General features: G+C 40.2%; 2 protein-coding genes across 5 annotated transcripts; both read right to left on the bottom strand.

Moving 5' to 3' along the window:
• Nucleotides 1-394: 394 nt before the first annotated feature.
• Nucleotides 395-1,029, bottom strand: LOC134871684 (zinc finger BED domain-containing protein 5-like). The gene has a single exon (XM_063894502.1). The coding sequence runs from the start codon at nucleotides 1,027-1,029 to the stop codon at nucleotides 433-435; it is 597 nt and encodes a 198-aa protein (XP_063750572.1). The 3' UTR covers nucleotides 395-432.
• Nucleotides 1,030-2,062: 1,033 nt separating this feature from the next.
• On the bottom strand, nucleotides 2,063-18,304 carry ikbkg (inhibitor of nuclear factor kappa B kinase regulatory subunit gamma). Of its 4 annotated transcripts, none has more exons than XM_063893509.1 (15): nucleotides 17,963-18,304; nucleotides 16,581-16,721; nucleotides 15,815-16,080; nucleotides 14,014-14,088; nucleotides 13,196-13,381; nucleotides 11,117-11,178; nucleotides 10,817-10,864; nucleotides 8,564-8,675; nucleotides 8,349-8,464; nucleotides 7,271-7,423; nucleotides 6,357-6,429; nucleotides 6,058-6,192; nucleotides 5,081-5,217; nucleotides 4,232-4,308; nucleotides 2,063-3,301 (listed from the first exon to the last, which is right to left on the bottom strand). In XM_063893509.1, exons 2-15 carry the CDS (start codon nucleotides 16,717-16,719, stop codon nucleotides 3,129-3,131), a joined length of 1,752 nt encoding a protein of 583 aa, XP_063749579.1. In that variant the 5' UTR covers nucleotides 16,720-16,721; nucleotides 17,963-18,304; the 3' UTR covers nucleotides 2,063-3,128. The 4 variants fall into 4 exon arrangements, with proteins under 4 accessions (XP_063749579.1, XP_063749587.1, XP_063749593.1 ...); XM_063893517.1 differs by having other exon boundaries at nucleotides 8,573-8,675; XM_063893523.1 differs by lacking the exon at nucleotides 10,817-10,864.
• Nucleotides 18,305-18,471: the final 167 nt, after the last annotated feature.

Here is an 18,471-nt window from a genome sequence, read left to right as displayed (position 1 = left end):
CTGTCAACCTGTCTTGATGGGAGCTTGGAACTGACGTGTTCGATGTGCGTTTTGTCCCCAAATGGATTCCTGATCCACTCATAGCCTGCATCTAGTTCTGGGAAATATCTTCCCAGCTGAAAGTGAAGGCCTAGCAGATGTTCCCTGCAACTGTGCCGCCGTCCAGCTCTTCATCTGCAGCAAGGAGAAAATCCTCAAGCGTCGGAAAACAGTCAAACTCCCGGCGATCCAGACGGACACACCACAATTCCATCTGGAGGCGTGCAGCTTTAATTTTGTCCTGCACATTGAAGGCGGTGATGGCTTTTCCCTGCAGCGCTAAGTTCAAAGCATTGAGTGCGCTAAAGACATCGGCCAGGTATGCCAATTTTGAGAGCCACTGGAAATCATGCAGTCTGTCATACAGTTCATCAGTATGATGCAAGAATAACATCACCTCATCGCGCAGTTCAAATACACGGGTGAGAACTTTCCCACGCGACAGCCAGCGAACTTCAGCAGCCTATGGAAAAGCAGTTTTGTGTGTTCACTTCCCATTTCATCACACAGAGCTTTAAAAAGACGTGTGTTCAGTGCTTTGGTTTCTATTGTATTCACAATTTTCACAGACTCGTCCAGTACTGATTTGAGGCATGGTGGCATTTTATTCACAGCCAGCTGCTCTCTGTGAATGCAACAGTGTGTTGCTGTGGCGCAAGGTGCAACTGCGCGTACGCGCGCTGCCAGTCCCTTGTGTTTCCCAGTCATTGCAGTTGCACCATCTGTGCAAATACCAACACATCGTGTCCAGTCGATATTATTCTGCAGGATGAAATCGTTGACTGAGTCAAAAATGGCTTCCCCTGTGGTGTTGGTCGGCAGGGAACGACAAAACAGAAATTCATCCTGCACACCGCCATCATAAATGTACCTTACAAAACACAGCAGATTTGCCTCATTCACGATATCAGTTGACTCGTCCAGTTGCAGTGTGAAAAACTGGCTTTGGCATAAACGTGTGATCAGCTGATCTTTCACATTTTCGGCCATGGCTGTTATTCGCGGCTGGACAGTATCATTGGAGAGGGGGACCCTGTTAATTTCGTCGCTTGCTTTCTCCCCAAACAATACATTAGCCATAACCTTGGCAGCTGGTTTGACTAAATTCTCACCTGTCGAATGAGGTTTCCCTGTTTTTGCGATGAGAAGGGATATCCTGTATGATGCCTCTGTAGCCTTCGCATTTTCCCCCGTCGCAAAAAAATGTGAGGGCACCTTCGTCATGTGTCTTTTAAGTTCATCACGTTTTCTCTCAAGCAATGCTAAAGGTTTCCCGATGTAATCCTTGTGTTTGCTCTCAAAATGACGCTTGAGCTTGGCGGGTTTCATAGCCTCGTTAGCCAACGACTCGTAGCACAAAACACAATGTGGATTGGGATCCTCTTCATCTCCAGTCCAGAAAAATCCGAATTTTATGTAGTCGCTGTGATATTTTCTCTTCACTTTAGCGCTGGACTTTCTGCGATCAAGCCGAGTTTCATAGCTTTCAGCCGGGTGGTGGTTAGACGGCGAACCGCTCTCCTGGGACTCAGTAACGCACACAAAATCACTTGTCGCTGCGGCTGAACCACTTGCAGTTGCTGAATCAGCTGCATCAGGACGATGCACCTTGACTGTCACGTCAGATTTGTCATTTAATGTTCTTTTAACTGACCCTGTCTTTAGCCATTGATCCATCTTGTCAGTTGACAGCTCAAATTGACCGCGCAAATCATTTATGACGTAAGATCGTAACCTACGTAGCTACGAACGTAGCTACGCTACATCTATGCTACACTCTATACTAGTCATTTTAAGACAGTTTGAGAAACATTTTAAACTTATAATATATAAATTTTAAATGTGACATTTTACCAAAATACTCACGGACCACTAGGGGTCGCTCACGGACCACCAGTGGTCCGCGGACCACTCTTTGAGAAAGATTTATGGTATAGTAGTTTGCAGATTAGATTACGTTTAAAAGAAAAACTTTTTGTGAAATGGTATTGGTACACACAAGACAAAACACACAAACACAATCTAATGAATAACTAATTTATTTAAATCTTCAACAGTTTGAAACAATAATCTTTGAACCAAATGATCCATAATAAGAGACAATATTCACACAAACTGTGAAGGACCCTTGATGTGCTTACCTGCCGAGAGATAAATAGCAAGGTGCTACAGGTATAGATAAAACAGAATAAAGGGCACAGACAGGGGGGGGGGGGGGGTGCGTTCAGGGTCGGGATTAAAGCAGTGGTGCAGTCAGAGATGTACACAGGCACGGAACACAGAGAATGGCTATTTTTTTCAATTAGAGTGAACCCATCTCTAATATATAATAATAATAATAATAATAATAATAATAATAATAATAATAATAATAATAATAATAATAATAAATGTTTGGAGGTAATGTAAACAGCAACATTTATGACCAAAACATATTTGAGTATTGAATATAATTCAAAGCTCACTAGGTTATTCACATTGTCATTCGATTTCTCATTTGAAGGCATAAGTACCCTACTTAACTAACATACACGTGTATAACCTGGAGGATGCAGTCAAACTATACACGCTTATTCCACAGTATGCATTTACCTCATCAATTGCCACTATCCCACCGGGGCAAAGAGGGACAAGATATCAGGGATCATATACAAATACTGATGGACATGTGCATCCGTGGGCCCTCTCAGAGGCAAGGCATGACGAGGGAAAAAGAAAAAGTGCCAGGAGGAAAGAGAAAGACGCAAAAAGCATGAATTGCAGAATTTAAAAGCTACAGCACAATTTTGAATCCATTGAGCACCTTCTAGGAAAACACCATGCTGATTATCTTGCTGTCATTCTCTTCTTACAATTGTCATTCTGTCATATGATTGCCAATGGTCTTGTTTCGGACATATTCGATTGTTAACATTTTAAGATGTACAGCAAGTATTTGGGTTTGTGTGTCTGTTTTGAACGTGTGTGTGAGAGAGCATGGGGCCACAACCAAACATGGTTATCAAGTTGTGCCCAACGCTATGAGTAGACACTAGGAAACATACTTTTAATGTGTATCTGTAGGTGTGTGTGCACTGTCTACACTCATGTTACTGTATACAGTCCATGACATGTATCTGCAGCGTGTCCATATCTGGAGCCTGGTAATGACACTTCGGACAACATAAATCAGGCAGCTCCTCAGCTCCGGCGGCTCCTTGATCACCGAGTGGGGCCAAACCCTGATGGCGGAACGAGGGGGCCGGGGGCACCGTGTTGAAAGCTGCAACAGGGAGCGAAAGCATGTCAAAACAACTTCTGACACATTTCCCTTTTGTTTTATAAAGTGACCACAAAGAGTCAGAACAAAAGCCCACTACTCCAAAGCTGGTAATGCTGCACACAAGTTAGCAAACTAAACTCAGTACATTTACTTATATACGGTGCTTATTAAAATATTACAACTTTGATTATAATTTTAATAAAGTAACTTTTTATTGTCAAACTGTTTTTTCTGTTAATAATATTATAGTGTTTATTGAAAAATATATATGTATTGCAGGTGAGGTGTATTAGGGGAGGGAATCTCAAGGGTCCGCATGCTACGATACTATCGCGGCACTTAAGCCACGATACGATAGTATTGCGATTCGACGATATGCTAAGCATTGCGATAACATATATTGCGAAATGGCAAATTTCTGATTTCTCTCTCTGCTGACTCCATCTTTGTTCTGACTAACTTCCCACTGACTTTACCCATGGCCGTAACTGCACATGAAAAAGATCAGCACCATCTAGTGGATTAAAAAAAAGAAAATGTTACCAAAAACGTTCTTTGGATTTGCAATATGAATAGTTTATATCATAAAATGTCGATACTTGGCATCCGTGTATCGATACAATATCGCTACGCAAAGTATTGCGATACTATGCTGTAACGATTACTTCCCTCACCCCTACGGTCTATTGTGTATAGCTTTTGGATCCAAAAGTAGTATTTGAGTGGGGCTTGACAGCACTGAGACATTAGAGTATGTATCATGAGAAAAGAATGTGCAGTCAGTCCTGATCCGTTGATTTGCAGAAGTGACCAAAGAGCTTTTGTTAAAATTCTTATTGACCATAAAATCTGATATATAAAAACCGTGTGGGTGTTACTTAATATCTTTGTGCGTGTTATTTTGAATGTGTGGCTTTGTGTATGGTGTACCTTGTGGGGGGGGGATGTGTGGCGCCCTTGTTGGAAAGTCTTCCAGGTGTCTCAGCTTCATCTGCTCGATACGTGCACTGAAACAGACAAACACAACTCTCCTGTTCAGCCAAACTTTAGAAGATCTCTGTTTTGGTTTCTGGTGTGTCCTTTGTGAAGGGCTTTAAGTAAACACTATGCATGTTGGTAAAGATGTTTCTTCATTCGCACAAAAAGAAAAAAAGTCAAAGAAATTGATTGCTAAACATTTGTTGAAACTCTATCCCTAACAATGTCTAATATATTTGCTATTATTTTATAATTATTAACTGTAAGAATATATCAGAATGTTGTCAAAAATTAAACGATCATTAAAAAAGAGTTATGCAACCTATCAAAGTTATTTAAGGTTAATTCACAAATAAATCCAGATTCACAAAAAAGCAATTGTTGTCTAACAAGAAAGTCTCAAGTTAATATTCCTGATCAACTTCGCTTTTCTAGAATGAAAAAAATATCTCTACAAATATCGATATTTGTTAATAAGTAGAGGACATCAGTGGGTTCAGCTCGGGCTTCAGATAGAAAGTGTCAGTTTTGCTGATGAACAGCCCTGCCTGTGAAGACTGCAGCAGCAAAGCTAAAGTCCCCTCCAGATGCTGATGCAGCTTGTGATTAGAGGGCAAAGAGAGGAATTCCACACAAAGGACTAGGTAACCCTGGATCACAGATGACATGAACAGAGGAATGAATCAGCCAGCTGGAGCTCACAGCAAGGCAGACTGAGCTTCTGACAGTGTGACGGTACATGCCCACATCCAGGAAACAAATAATTGTTGTGCTTTTTCCACTTTCAGATTTTCTTTTTACCGTGATGTGGCTTCCTGTTTGAGCCTGTCAATCTCAGTCAGGGCCTGAGTCAGCTGATCCTGCAGCTCCTCCTTCTTCTGGTTCAGCTTCTCTCTCGCTTCTCGCTCTGCTAGGAAATCTGCCTTGTAGATCTCAGCCTGAACACACACACACACACACACACACACACACACACACACACACACACACACACACACACACACACACACACACACACACACACACACACACACACACACACACACACACACACACACACACACACACACACACACACACACACACACACACACACAGTGTGTAGGTATCATAAACGTGGGTGTTATTTTCTGCAATATTCCCAAACACAATGGAAAAACCTAATTGGTTTATGTCGATGGGGAACTTTCTATCCCAACCTCTGGGTCGGCCTACAAAAATATGTCATCACTGCATCAGTCTATGTACCTGTATAATACACGCAGGCTAAAATGTGGGTGTGGACCATACACAGGCTAAAGTATGCATATCTCTAGTGACTCATAGCAAAGCTAAATAAACCTCCATGATACCAATCATTAATCCAAATCCATATGCTGGACAAGCAGGCACCAAAACATTCCCAAATGTTGCTGGGGCTAAATTTAAACATTGATAGGCAGATTACTGGTTTAAAAAAAAAAGTGATTCAACTGACTTTCATCAGATTGTTAAAATACACAAAAGGTGCCCATAATCAAATCATAATAATATAAATATTAGATTACACAAATATCTTATCTGTTCTAAAAATGATCTTTCATTAATAATGGTGTAACTCAAGAAGAAAAGTGATATATTTAAAATAATACAACACAAACCCTATATCTGCGAGATATTACATCATAAATCAAAAAGCTGTTAATGGCTCCTATAGTGTTCTCCTTTCAAAGTCAATTATCCCTGTGGCATAGAATATTTTGGTATGGCAGTGATATGTTCCGGTATGCTGTGTGTACCTGTGCAGTGAGGACGGGGACGGTCTCCAGTGAGCCTTTCTGCTGCTCCACCTCCTCCTTCAGTTTATCTATGAGGTCCTGCTTCAGGGCCAGCGCCCGCTCTGCCTCCTCCAGCCTGCTGCACAGATCTCCTCCCTGACACACACACACACACACACACACACACACACACACACACACACACACACACACACACACACACACACACACACACACACACACACACACATTACCACAAGATTACATGAGCTTTATAGCAAGCATTAAATAGGGTGACGAGATGTTTAAAGATGTTTTACCTCACTCTTCAGTTTAGTATCATAGTCTCTAAAAAGACACGTGTAGGCATGCTGCAATTGAGTCAGTTTTTTCCTAAAAAAAACAAAAACAAACAGCATTTTTACACACAGTATTGCATTAAATATCGGCAATGGAACCGGCAATGTGGGGCTGGTGACAGTGTAGAAGAAAATGGAAAGAAACCCAGAAGCCTTGATTTAAATTTGAGGGGGACATCACAATGCTAGAAAGCTAATTGAACATTACAGCTGTGTTGTGTTGGTCCGGAAAATATCTATTTCAAATATGTGAGCAGAAGATGAGATATCATATCAAATTTCAATTCAAATGTGTCATCTTTTGTGGACACGGTAAGATTTTGTTTGCACCAAATAAAAGAAAAATGCTGCAGTCATTTTTTGTTGCTAAATAGGAAATACAATGTGATGCGATGTACCACTTACTTCTCTTAATAAAGAAAAACTGTTTTTATAATGAATGAAAAACAAATATCATGGCCACATGATTTGGAAAAAAATAAATTATTGCAATTATTTTGACTAATTTTGTAATTGCAATATGATGGGCGATATCACATGGAATGAAAAATAATTTACTTTATTAAGAAAAGATACAATTAAATGATTATGGAGACATTTTTTAAATAGGATCTGTGTTAAATAAGGATTTCTTATTAAGTCTGTAGAACACTATTTGTAGGTCAGGGCTGCTCTACTACTTCACTCACAGTGCTCGTTTAGATTTCAATTTCGATAACATTTTGATTAATTGTTCAACCCTTATAAATACTTCCCTCTTTGGTATAAACCCAAAAATCATCACAATGCAGAATATGTGCATGTGTGTGTGAGTGTGTGTGTGTGTGTGTGTGTGTGTGTGTGTGTGTGTGTGTGTGTGTGTGTGTTGAACCCACTTCTCCTCTGTGACCACATGTCTCTCAGTCTTCAGGGCCGTCTCCAGGCTCTGGTTCTGCAGCAGCAGCTTGTCCATGGCTACGTGATGCTGCTTCCTCTGCTGCTCCTGCTCCCGCTCCGCCACCTGCAGCGCCTTTACCTTACTGCACAGCCTGCAGGGAGAGCACAGCACCACACATCAGAACACATGCCCTTCATGGATGTATAAAGAAGAACTGAATACAGTGTTGCGTTCCCTGACTCTTGAGAACACATATACTAATATTATTCTTCCCTGCATCCTCCAGCGATCTTCCCATTGGACCCATAGAACATGCGCACCATTTTTTTCCTTAAGTCCCGCTTACAATCTGCTAAACAAAATCCGGTCTCGGCTCAGTCAAATAAATGGAGAGTTAAAATCGCTTAGGTTTTGGTGTGTAGTACATTTTACAACTTTTAGGCCAGAATTAATTAAATAAAGGCTGTTTTCAGACCGTGAAGTTGATTTACTTAAAAAATACAATGAGTTACTTACAATCTGAGAAATATGGGTTTTAAGAGTCACATCAAATATTGTTGCGATGTAGGATCAATTTCGACTCAGACAGTTACCAAGGAATTCCACAGGAAGTTGTGAATGCGGAGGTTAGCAGTTTGGAACATGTTGGATCACATTTGATCTGTTCATTGTGTCGTAACTATGACACTCAGGGCCAATCAGCTCAGCGTAATCACTCATACATCATGAGCATTTCTTAACTGCTAAAACCAATGGAAAATATATTTCGATTAGGCTGTGGTGTGACGAGGCTGATCAGTCCTTTTAAAACAGTAGTTCAAGTTTTTTTTGTAACTTGATTTTAAAGAAATAACAGATTCTATCAAATGTGTGACTTTAATATCAAAAAATGTCTGGTTGTTTTTCATGTAAATGCACCACTTTAATCACGGAAAAATATAGTTATTGCTCTATGTATTATTATAACCTGCATCCACGGCATTTTTTTAAACGAACAACAGTTATAATATGTCGTTATAGAACACAGCGTCTCTGCTTTGTCTCTGCTTATGCATTAATGCTATCGTGACACGTACTTTTCATCCAGTATGTTGCGTTCATGCTCGCTCTTCTCCAGGCAGCTCCGGCTGTCGTTCACTTCTCCTAAAAGGGACTTGACTTGAGCTTTCAGAGCCTCGCAGTCTTTGGCCAGCTGTGAAAAAAATGTATTTAAGTTGAGAGTCTTTTAACGCTGCCACCATCTGTAATTCTAGTAGTGGGAGAACTGGGAATAAAAAGCCCAGCTGTTCACCGTTCGGACCTGAGCGCAGTCCTTGTCCTTCTGCTTGAGCAGAGCTTCAGTTCTGTCCCGCTGAGCTGAACTCTTCTGCAGGTAATCCAGCTTCTCCTCCAACTCACGATACCTGCAGACACAACACTCTCATAACTTAACCTTAGCACATCTTGTTTTGTAAATTGTAATATCTACAGTATGTATAATTACAAGACCTTTGGGCTGGACGATCATTCTTACGTTGAAGTTGCTATTTTTTACGAGTTTTCACAATAATCACAAATGTATCTGATTATAATTTACACAATAACAATGACTTAAGAAGATGCAGCACGTTGTGTATTGACAACAGTAAAATACTAATCAATGATAATTCTGTGCAGTGGTGGAAGAAGTGTTAGGATCATTTAATAAAGTCAAAGTTCTTCAATCTTTTTTTCAGTAATTAAAAGTACGGAGGCATAGCAACAAAAATGTTACAAATAAAAGTGCCTGTCCTGCAAAACATGCACTTTTTATATTGTTGCATTTTAATGTTGTAGTTTGTTGAGGATCTTATTTAACTCCTTTGTATCCTGTTGGATAATTTTACCTAACAATAATATATTATGTATTTAAAATGTTGTAATAAGTAGTAGAGTTTAAAGGATAAATACTCATAACTGTATTTAACTGCAGTAAAATAATATATGTAGTTACACTCCACCACTGGCTGCTTAGCCTTACAAGGAACCACAAATGTTTATAAAATAACTGATTCTATGTTTTTCCAGAAAACCTGCTGTATCTTTTTAGATTTAAATAACTGTGCAGGGGGGGGGGGACGCCTCACAACAGTTTCAGCCATGTAGCCAGCAGGCAGCTCTGCAGTGGTGAAAATCAAACGACGGTTGAATATGGTATGATAATGTCAAGTAATGATACCTGACTATGCACTAAAGTCATGTCTGATGAGAACAGAAAAGGATTTGAAATCTGACTTTTTCAGTCATTTCAAAAAAAGATGTCACTAAAATGATTCCACTGTAAAACAAACTTGAAATTATTTTTTGTCCAATTGGTTTAGCCAGAATGATGAGAAGGGAAGCTGACAACATGCTACTTTTAACCCTTTATGAGAAGAACCGGAAGTGCAGATATGAAGACAATGCAAATCTGTCTATCACTGGTGGAATAATTCATTGTTGAAATTATATATAACAGTGGTTCCCAACCTTTTTTGTGTCCCCTTTGAGCTGATTGCCATTCTATAATTACTCCCTCAGTCATCTGTGATTATTCACCTACATTTTTACTCGTATTAAACACCTTGTAGTTGTGTTTAACCCAACTTTTTAAAGACACAGCGTGTTTGGTTCACCATAGGTGGGCTGGCTTCAGAGAATTATTTGCCAGGACATAGCCACAAAAAACCCTTTGGCCAACTGAATCCTAAGGAATGTATTTCCCTAGATTTTTTTCTTTCACTTGGCTCTCCTAAACCGTGTTCTGCAGCGACGGGACCGGTAACTGTATGTTTATCCCTGCATAACCATGCATCCATTCTTACCGTCACTTTGCAGCTAATGTTAGCCCGTCGCTATGCGTGCTGCCTCAGCGTGAATGTACAGGTTACCAGGTGTCGCACTGTGTGCGGGTCTGCTCAGCATTGTTATCATTTGTCCTGCTTCCCAAAAATCGACACAATGTCCCAAATTTGATTGAAAGTTGCCCAGACAGTCAAAACTTGGCTTTTATCCAATGGCTGTTCACAAAGCGAAATAAGGCAATTATCATTGGCTGTGTCAGATGTCAATCTATCAAGAAAGCATATTTACTTATGGGTGTAGCCGGTTGAGGGCGTTTGACTATATCATGTGGACATCAACCTATAGTAAAGCGTTGTAAGTATTAAGCTAATAGTTTCAATAGAAATGTTTATTTTTTGCACACAAAATTCAAGCTAGCTCTTAGCATCACTGTAACATGTCCCATGATGACCCGCACACTATCAACATGTCCCGGCATGATCGGTTAGTCGAACGTCAAACTACACCGCAGTCACCAGGCTCATGAAAATGTATGTACATCCCTAATCTTTCTACAGACTCCCCGCAATCCCATCTAGCACCTCTAGGTGTCCCCGTAACCCCGGTTGGGAACCACTGGTCTATAATCGGACAGAACAGAAAAGTAGGATACCATACATGACAAATTGAGCACAGACATACAGGGCATGCAGGTGGCAGCATGCACACAGTGAAAGAAAGCCACACAGAGCTGTGGGCTCACCTGCCCTGTGTGGCCTGAAGCTGCTCTGTGAGTTTAGCCAGGCTAGAGCTGGAGAAGGGAACAGAGAGAGGAAGGAGGAGGAAGACATCTCAAAATCAGCCTTGTATTAAGCGGAAGAAATGCAGAAACAAAAACGGCATGCTGTTCCCTGCACATATACAGTACAGTCAGACTAATTCAACAGCACCCAGTCCAAAAGCTGCTCATGACAACCCGGTTAACACAGAAATCCACTTTAGTGACGTTAGTTTCACACAATGCAATTCAGTATTTTGTACCAGGAGGGGAAATGTCTCATACCAGTCAGAGGAGTGCTGTGCCTCAGAGCGATGTTGGGCAGCCTCCTCAGAAACATTGCCTGCCTGTAAAAACATTACATTAAATTGAATTTACACACACTGTCAATAAATGATGTCACAGAAGAGGCTAAACTTCGCTAATTATTGGGACTAGTTCCCAATAAGCAGTCCGTACTGAGTTTACATTTCAGGATGTTTAAATGAGAAGAAAAAAAAAGAACAATAACCAGAGTAAAACTATACACACAACAGCTGGACTAAATACCCTAAACCACACCCAGCTATGGCTGCCAGAAGTGAATAATTGTGGTGTAAACAAATGATGATATAATAGAAACAATAAACAATGGCTAAATAGCATTTTGGCTCCTACACACACTTTAAAACTTGAAATTATAATATTTGTCCTATTTTTACTGTACCTTGATGTAGTCTTTTGTGAATTTATATTTTGAGTGAATATTGTCTTTAATTTGTATTTGTTATAATAGTTTTTATAACAGAACTATTTTTTGCTCCTTTTCTGGAACCCCTTCCCTTTGTGTGTCTTTGCACCATTTATACAAATCCAAATTCCTCGTATGCGTAAACCTCATTGGCAATAACCCTGATTCTGCTTCTGATTCTGATGCTGGTATCCATAACCCATCTAGAAAGTGGTGCAGGAATGAGTCCTAAAATCCAGAAATGAGTTAGCATTTACCACTTTTGGTTCCCTCAGTTTTTGGTAAGAGGCCCGAAATAAGATCTGTGGTAAACACAAGCTGAATTTTAATGATTCTTTCTACTACATAAAATAGACAGTAAATACCCCACTGGTGAACTGGTTGCATTACAACTTTAAAAATCAGCAGTGTTAATATGTGAAGATAATCCAGCTGATCATGCATAGGTATCATAAACGTGTGTTTGCCCCAGAGATTATTTTCTGCAATATTCCAAAAAGCAATGGAAGAATCCCATTGCTTTTTGTCAAGGGGGCCCTTGATGTAACTCCCGGGTTGGCCTACAAAATACTTCATCACTGCACCACTGTTTTGTGCAGGCGCAGCCTTCCCTCAGTATTAATATAAAGATACGCTTTCTGAACCAACTCTCACTGACTTTGCATCTCAACAGATTGAGACACAAGACTTCACAAAGAGCAAGACACAGTTATTTCTTCTCAAACACTAAAATAACCCTCTGATTATGTCAGTGACTAAAACATGCACTTCTATTGGATGTAAATTGACAGTGGGCAGTTCCCAGCGCGATGCATTAAAGCATGTTGCCCCTGTCTTTGTCCTCACTTCTCCTGTCCGGACAGCTTCCTCCGTTTCAACCGGTTTGGATGGAGTGTTTGGCTTGCAGCTAAGGAAACTACAAAAACTAATTTGTACATCAGCTGTTCCTTTTTTTAAGGACTTGGATCTTTTCATTTAGCTAATAATAAAGTAGTCTGCTTTCAAAGAACGCGAGCCCTTCTGTCTCCTCAGCAGCCAAAGAAGGAGAGAGCGGGGATGAGCAGCGTCAGCGTGCAGCATGTTCTTAAAATCTATCGGTGTGCTTTACGGGAGTATTCCTTTCCAACCAGAGTTAGTAATTGCTGGAACAGAGGAGAGACCTTACCAAGACATTTTAATTTAGTTTATTTCCAGTTTACATAAAGAATGTCCTTGTTTTTGTACAAATATTTCCACTCTTGAACTTTTGTGTTTAACTTGTTGATTTATTATATTAATGAAGACAAAATATTTCATGGAAGGTAGTAAACTCGCCACTCAAGTGTTTAAAAAAACGAAATATAAAATTAAAGACACTGTTAACTCCAATATCACTTATTCAATGTAAAATAAAACTAGTGTGGCTTTTTCTATAGGTTGAGCCAAATAGATCATTTATTTCCTCAACATCACATATTTTGCTAAGCAACTATAACGGAGTAACAGCTATAAATGATTTCAGAGGGGAGAAACATTTGGGTGCTGGGTCAGCTGGCGGAGATCTGCACTTTCTAGTTATTACTGTTTTGTGTGTACCCTCACATCTGTAGTTCTGGTTCCTGTGTATAAAGCATATGATTGGATGACGATGTTACCTGTGGCTGGGCCAGTTTGTTCCGCATCTGGTCAAAGCAGCGCCGCATGCGCTCTCTCTCTTTCTCCCCCTCCTCCCTCTCCCTCTCCAGCTCTTCATTCTTCCTCTTGAGGTCTCTCATTCCTTCCTCCAGCTTCTCTTTGTGGCCCTTCAGATACTGGAGGACATCGTTTGAACCTTCCACAGGCTGTGGAGAGAGACAGGAAGTGAATGAATGAGGGATGAATGGGAGCAGGGAGGGAGGGGAGGTAACAGGAGGGAATGGACAGAGACAGAACTCTTTCCCCTGGGCTGCGGGACTCACACCAAGCTAAATGTGGAAATACACCAAGGAGTGAGAGAACACAAAGTGTGGAGACGGAGAGGGATTTAAAAAGGGAATGACCTATTTGATTCGATTTAAAGTGGGACGCAGAGGCCTTTCTGGAGTCCAACTAGCATTCAGATGATCCTGCATAAGTAAAATACATTGCAACCTACAGATCTACATCCCCATTGCCTTAGATAAAAGACGCATTGGGCATCAGGTAACTGCTTAAAAGCAAAAAAACAAAGGTGAGGTGGAGCATTAAACTTGGGGGGGAGGGCCATAGATTAGCTGTGCATTTGAGTCGGGGGATGGGGGGGATGCTGCGAGCAGGCTCACCTGGCCATCTTTCCTGCCCCCTATCTCCCCCCATACCTCTGAAAGGGAAGAGGAGGGCGCAACTCAAGGATCTATGCACACTCGCATCGCCCTAGACACACATGGACTTATTCGTTAAATGAAAATATACAAAGGAATCAAAACCTCCATCAGACAACAGTCGGAGCTCTCACCAGGCTGCGAGGAGGTGTGGTCTGTGTGTTCTGATCCGTCTCTTCCACTCTCTTCCTCTCCCGCTGATCAAGTGTCTGAAACAAGCAGTGGTGTAATGTAGTGAAGTATATTTATTCAAGTATTGTACTTAAATACAATTTTGGGGCACCTGTACTTTACTTGAGTATTTTACATTTTAAATGTAATACTAATACTTCTACTTCAATACAATTTGAAAGTCAATATTGTACTTTTCACTCCACTATGTTGTTTATCAGACAACATTAGTTACTCGTTACTTTTTCACACTACTAGGTATTACAAAATATAAATTAACTGATAAAAAACAATGATATATAATTAAAGGTAAGATATCCAACAGTACTATATAAATAAATTAAAAGTAGCCAGAGGTGGGAAGTAACTAAGTACATTCACAAGTACAATTTTGAGGGACTTGTACTTTACTTGAGTATTTCCAGTTTATGCTTCTTTGTACTCCGACTCCACTACAGTTCAGAGGTAAATGGTGTACTTTTACTCCACTACATGTATTTAATCCTTTAGTAACTTTACAGATCTGGATTAATGATGGTAAATATAATCAGCCCTTAAATCAGACTTTAGTTCACCTGCAGTAAATTCAGCAGCTACCCTGCAGTATACAAAGCCATTCAAACTAGCTGCACCTTTACCAGCTCTGAGAACACTTTAATGATCAATAATTATAAAACATATCAGAGATATTATTCTGAAATGGACCAATCAAACAATGACTACTTTTACTGTCGCTACTTTAAGTACATTTAGATGAGAGTACTTCTACTTTCACTGGAGGAACATTTTGAATGCAGGACTTTTACTGTGACAGAGTATTCCTACACTCTGGTACTTCTTCTTTTACTCAAGTACAAGATCTGAGTACTTCTACTTTTACTGGAGGAACATTTTGAATGCAGGACTTTTACTGTAGCAGAGTATTCCTACACTCTGGTCCTTTACCAGCTGTGATGAACGCATTAATGCATTACACACAATAAGTATTTTTACTTACTTTAGGTATATTTTGATGCCAATACTTTTGTACTTTTACTTAAGATTTTAATGGCAGGACTTTCACTTGTAGCTGAGTATTTTTAAACTGTAGTATTTGTACTTTGACTTAAGCAAAATATTTGAGTAATTCTTCCACCGCTGAAAACAAGGGGGTCCAAAGTTGCCACTTTTAGCTTAGCGTTGGTGACGTGAAGTCATGTGACTCTGATGTAGTTCCTTTTTAGCGTCACGTTAGCTTTTTAACTTCTGGTGATTTTATCTACACTCATGTGGTGCTCATATGTGGAGCTCATCCATCTGAACAAAACATGTAAGTATCATAAATGTTTGTTTCCAACAGATCTAATGCTCTTCATTATGATGAAATCCAACAGAAAAATCCTGATGGATTCTGTCGAGGGAGCCCTTGCAAAGGTTGGCGTACAGAAACACGTCTTCACTGCATTAATATATAAGTACATAAGCATACTGGAGGATGCTTTTAAATGCTCTTTCTAATATTGGAAAAATAACAAAAACAACTGCTTTTGTTGTTTATGTTGTGAAGACAAATACATTATCTACATGAAATGTTTCATTAAATATAAAAATGTGGAATATGAGCAGACAAGTGTAATACAGAGAAATAAAGAGTTAAAATAATCTGTTTACACATTCCAACAAATGATTTTAAATATAACAATGGAAGCTGTGTAAGAATTCTTTGCTCAGAAGTAATGGATTATTAAGCAAGTGTGAATATGAGGAGAGTGAATCACAGCCTACCTGCGGTCCATCCAGCGGTCTGCCCCGGACCTGGCGCGCCTGCAGCTCATCGGTCTGGCTGGAGCTGCAGCAGTGGGTGGAGGAGGGGGCCGACCCGTTCACCAGACTCTGCAGGGAGTGGTTCTCCTGGGCCAGCCTCTCCACCAGGGCCCTGGCTTCGTGGAAACGACAGCTGAGAAACTCGCGCTCCCCTCTCGTCCTCTGTTGCCATCCCTCCATCTCCTCACAGCGCTGACGGAGGGCCAGGTTGCTCCGCTGCAGGGCCTCTGGATGACAGGAGGGTGGAGGGGAAAGAAGAGATATGCCATATAAAGTTTCAACAACAGCTGTAAATCAAATACATAGTAATTATATAAATAAGAATAGCAATTATTCATTAAAAAGGACGTATTTCAAAACAAAGTGCCAAAGTGCTTTGGATGGATGAACCAAAACTAAAGCATTTCAGGAGTGCAGGGCAAGTTCTAGAAAAGGTACACAAAAAATGGAATAAAAAAAACGATTACACAATCTTATTATATTAATAGTCATAATAACAATAATAATAATTTCCTGGTGAAAGTACACTGACAAATAAATATATATGTGTAGAATTTAAGAACAAAAAGAATCATTTGCATCCATCAGTTGCGATGACTTGACAAAAGCTGTTCATGTGAAATAAGTGAGAACTCAATCATAGCTCTCAGCTGAAAGAATTATATTGATGAGTAGTTGTTTTTATTCAGCTAGCCTTAGGATTATTTCCGAGTGGAAATACATCTACCTCTTAGCTGCTGGTTATCTCCCAGAAGCCTGGTCACCACCTCGTTGGAAGCCAGCTCTGGGGGGACCCTGAGGGTCCCACCACTCTCTTCTCCCGACATGTCCCACTGCATCGGGCCATCAGGCTGGGGCTGCACCATCCCTGTATAAAAACATGCGGATTATCATATATTCATACACACCTCCTTAGCCTGTGTAATGCTGGAGTCTCTGGAGTTTCTGTCAGTGAGCGTTTCCCTTTACATTATTAGATTAAACTACATTTACTTTATTGATCCCAATTTGGGAAATGTTTCCGTCACAGCAGCATGTAAACAAGGCATTGCACATAATGTGAAAATGAAAGAGTAGATAATAAAAAACATAAGCATAAAATATGGACATCTCAAAATAGAAAAATAAATCAGAACTTAAAAGTAAAACCTATTCATATTGAAAGTTAAAGATACAAATATGTAGATTATCTCTCAAATATACAATATGAAGAACAAATATAAAAGTCGGATGTTATTCACATTAGGTATGCAATGAATAGCCTAATATGTAAAATGTCAGTGAAAATATAAATAATAAATGAACCCAACTGTGTCCCATAACAACCAGTTGTTTTAGCGGGTGCTTAACCTTACCTAATTGTGAATTTATTCCAATAAAAGTATATTTTCAGTGTTAATCCTATTTTTTATCATTAATATATAACTGCAAAGTAACTTACGGTATTAAATACATGTAGTGGAGTAGAAGTACACCATTTACCTCTGAATTGTAGAGGAGTAGAAGTACAAAGTAGCATCAAATGGAAATACCCAAGTACATCTACTTCATTACATAACACCTCTACCCCCACCTACCCCGAAACATGATATTTGCTACCCTGAACCATACCCCCCCGGCAGAGAGGGAGGGAACAGCATTTTGCCGGGCCGGGAGTCATCACAGTGACACATGACACACCACGCCTCGCCCCGTCAGGCGGCACGCTGCAGTTACTTTCTCTTTCAATATCAGCCCTCTCCCCAGTCCCTTAGGTCTGAGTGAGTGAGGGGGGGCATCAGGCCACTCACAGGCTAAGGTATACGGGCTCGCGCCTGCTGTGTGTCTCTTCCTGCTTTGTGCAGTATAACCTACACACAGGTATCAGTGAGGGGGACAAAAACATTACGTCATTCCTAATACCATGAGGCAAAGAGGTCCACTGATCCTATAGTTTATTTTATATACGTTTAAAAGCCAAAAAAAACACACCACCAAGTTCAACTGCTGACCCGGCCAAAATCACATGTATACGAGCCTACAATGAGAGCTATAATAAACAATGTTGTTATCTCCCCCGCACTAAGATAGGTCATAAATGTGTCAGTAACTGTTGTCGTGTGCTCTTACCCTCTCTTCTTGTTCAGTGTTTGTGTCCGGGAGTACCAGGTCACCGAGCTGTCACTCACATTCAACCTGTTAGTGAGCGGATCTGTTTGGCCACCGTTAGAAATCTGGCTGATGCTACAAAGCTAGCGATGTAGCCAATGAGCTAGCTAGGATAATGTAGCCACCATAAGCTTCAATATCTGAGGCAATAGTTGACTGGCATAAACAACAACCTACTTCACCGTAGTGTATGTCATTAGAAAGGCATTCTGCCTAATTGTGCGACGTTATCCTAACACGATGTAGGTGTTTAAGGTCTGTTGAGGTTATCTGTCAAAGCCAGAGCGAGTGTTGTTAGCACAGGAAATGTAAGCGATTTATTTACCCCGAGTTCAGCCTCTCAGGCACTTAACTGTAATCAGTTAAATTAAATGAGTCAAATAAACAATTCTTCAAATGTAGGCTACATATGTAAGCACCAGTGTATATATTAAAGACAATCACGGGATAAAACATAAACCTTTTTGCAA

The sequence above is a fragment of the Eleginops maclovinus genome, chromosome 1, assembly GCF_036324505.1.
Source record: "Eleginops maclovinus isolate JMC-PN-2008 ecotype Puerto Natales chromosome 1, JC_Emac_rtc_rv5, whole genome shotgun sequence".
NCBI classification, from domain to species: Eukaryota; Metazoa; Chordata; class Actinopteri; order Perciformes; family Eleginopidae; genus Eleginops; species Eleginops maclovinus.
The sequence above is the reverse complement of the archived record's forward strand: the minus strand, read 5'-3'. Positions and strand labels throughout refer to the sequence as shown.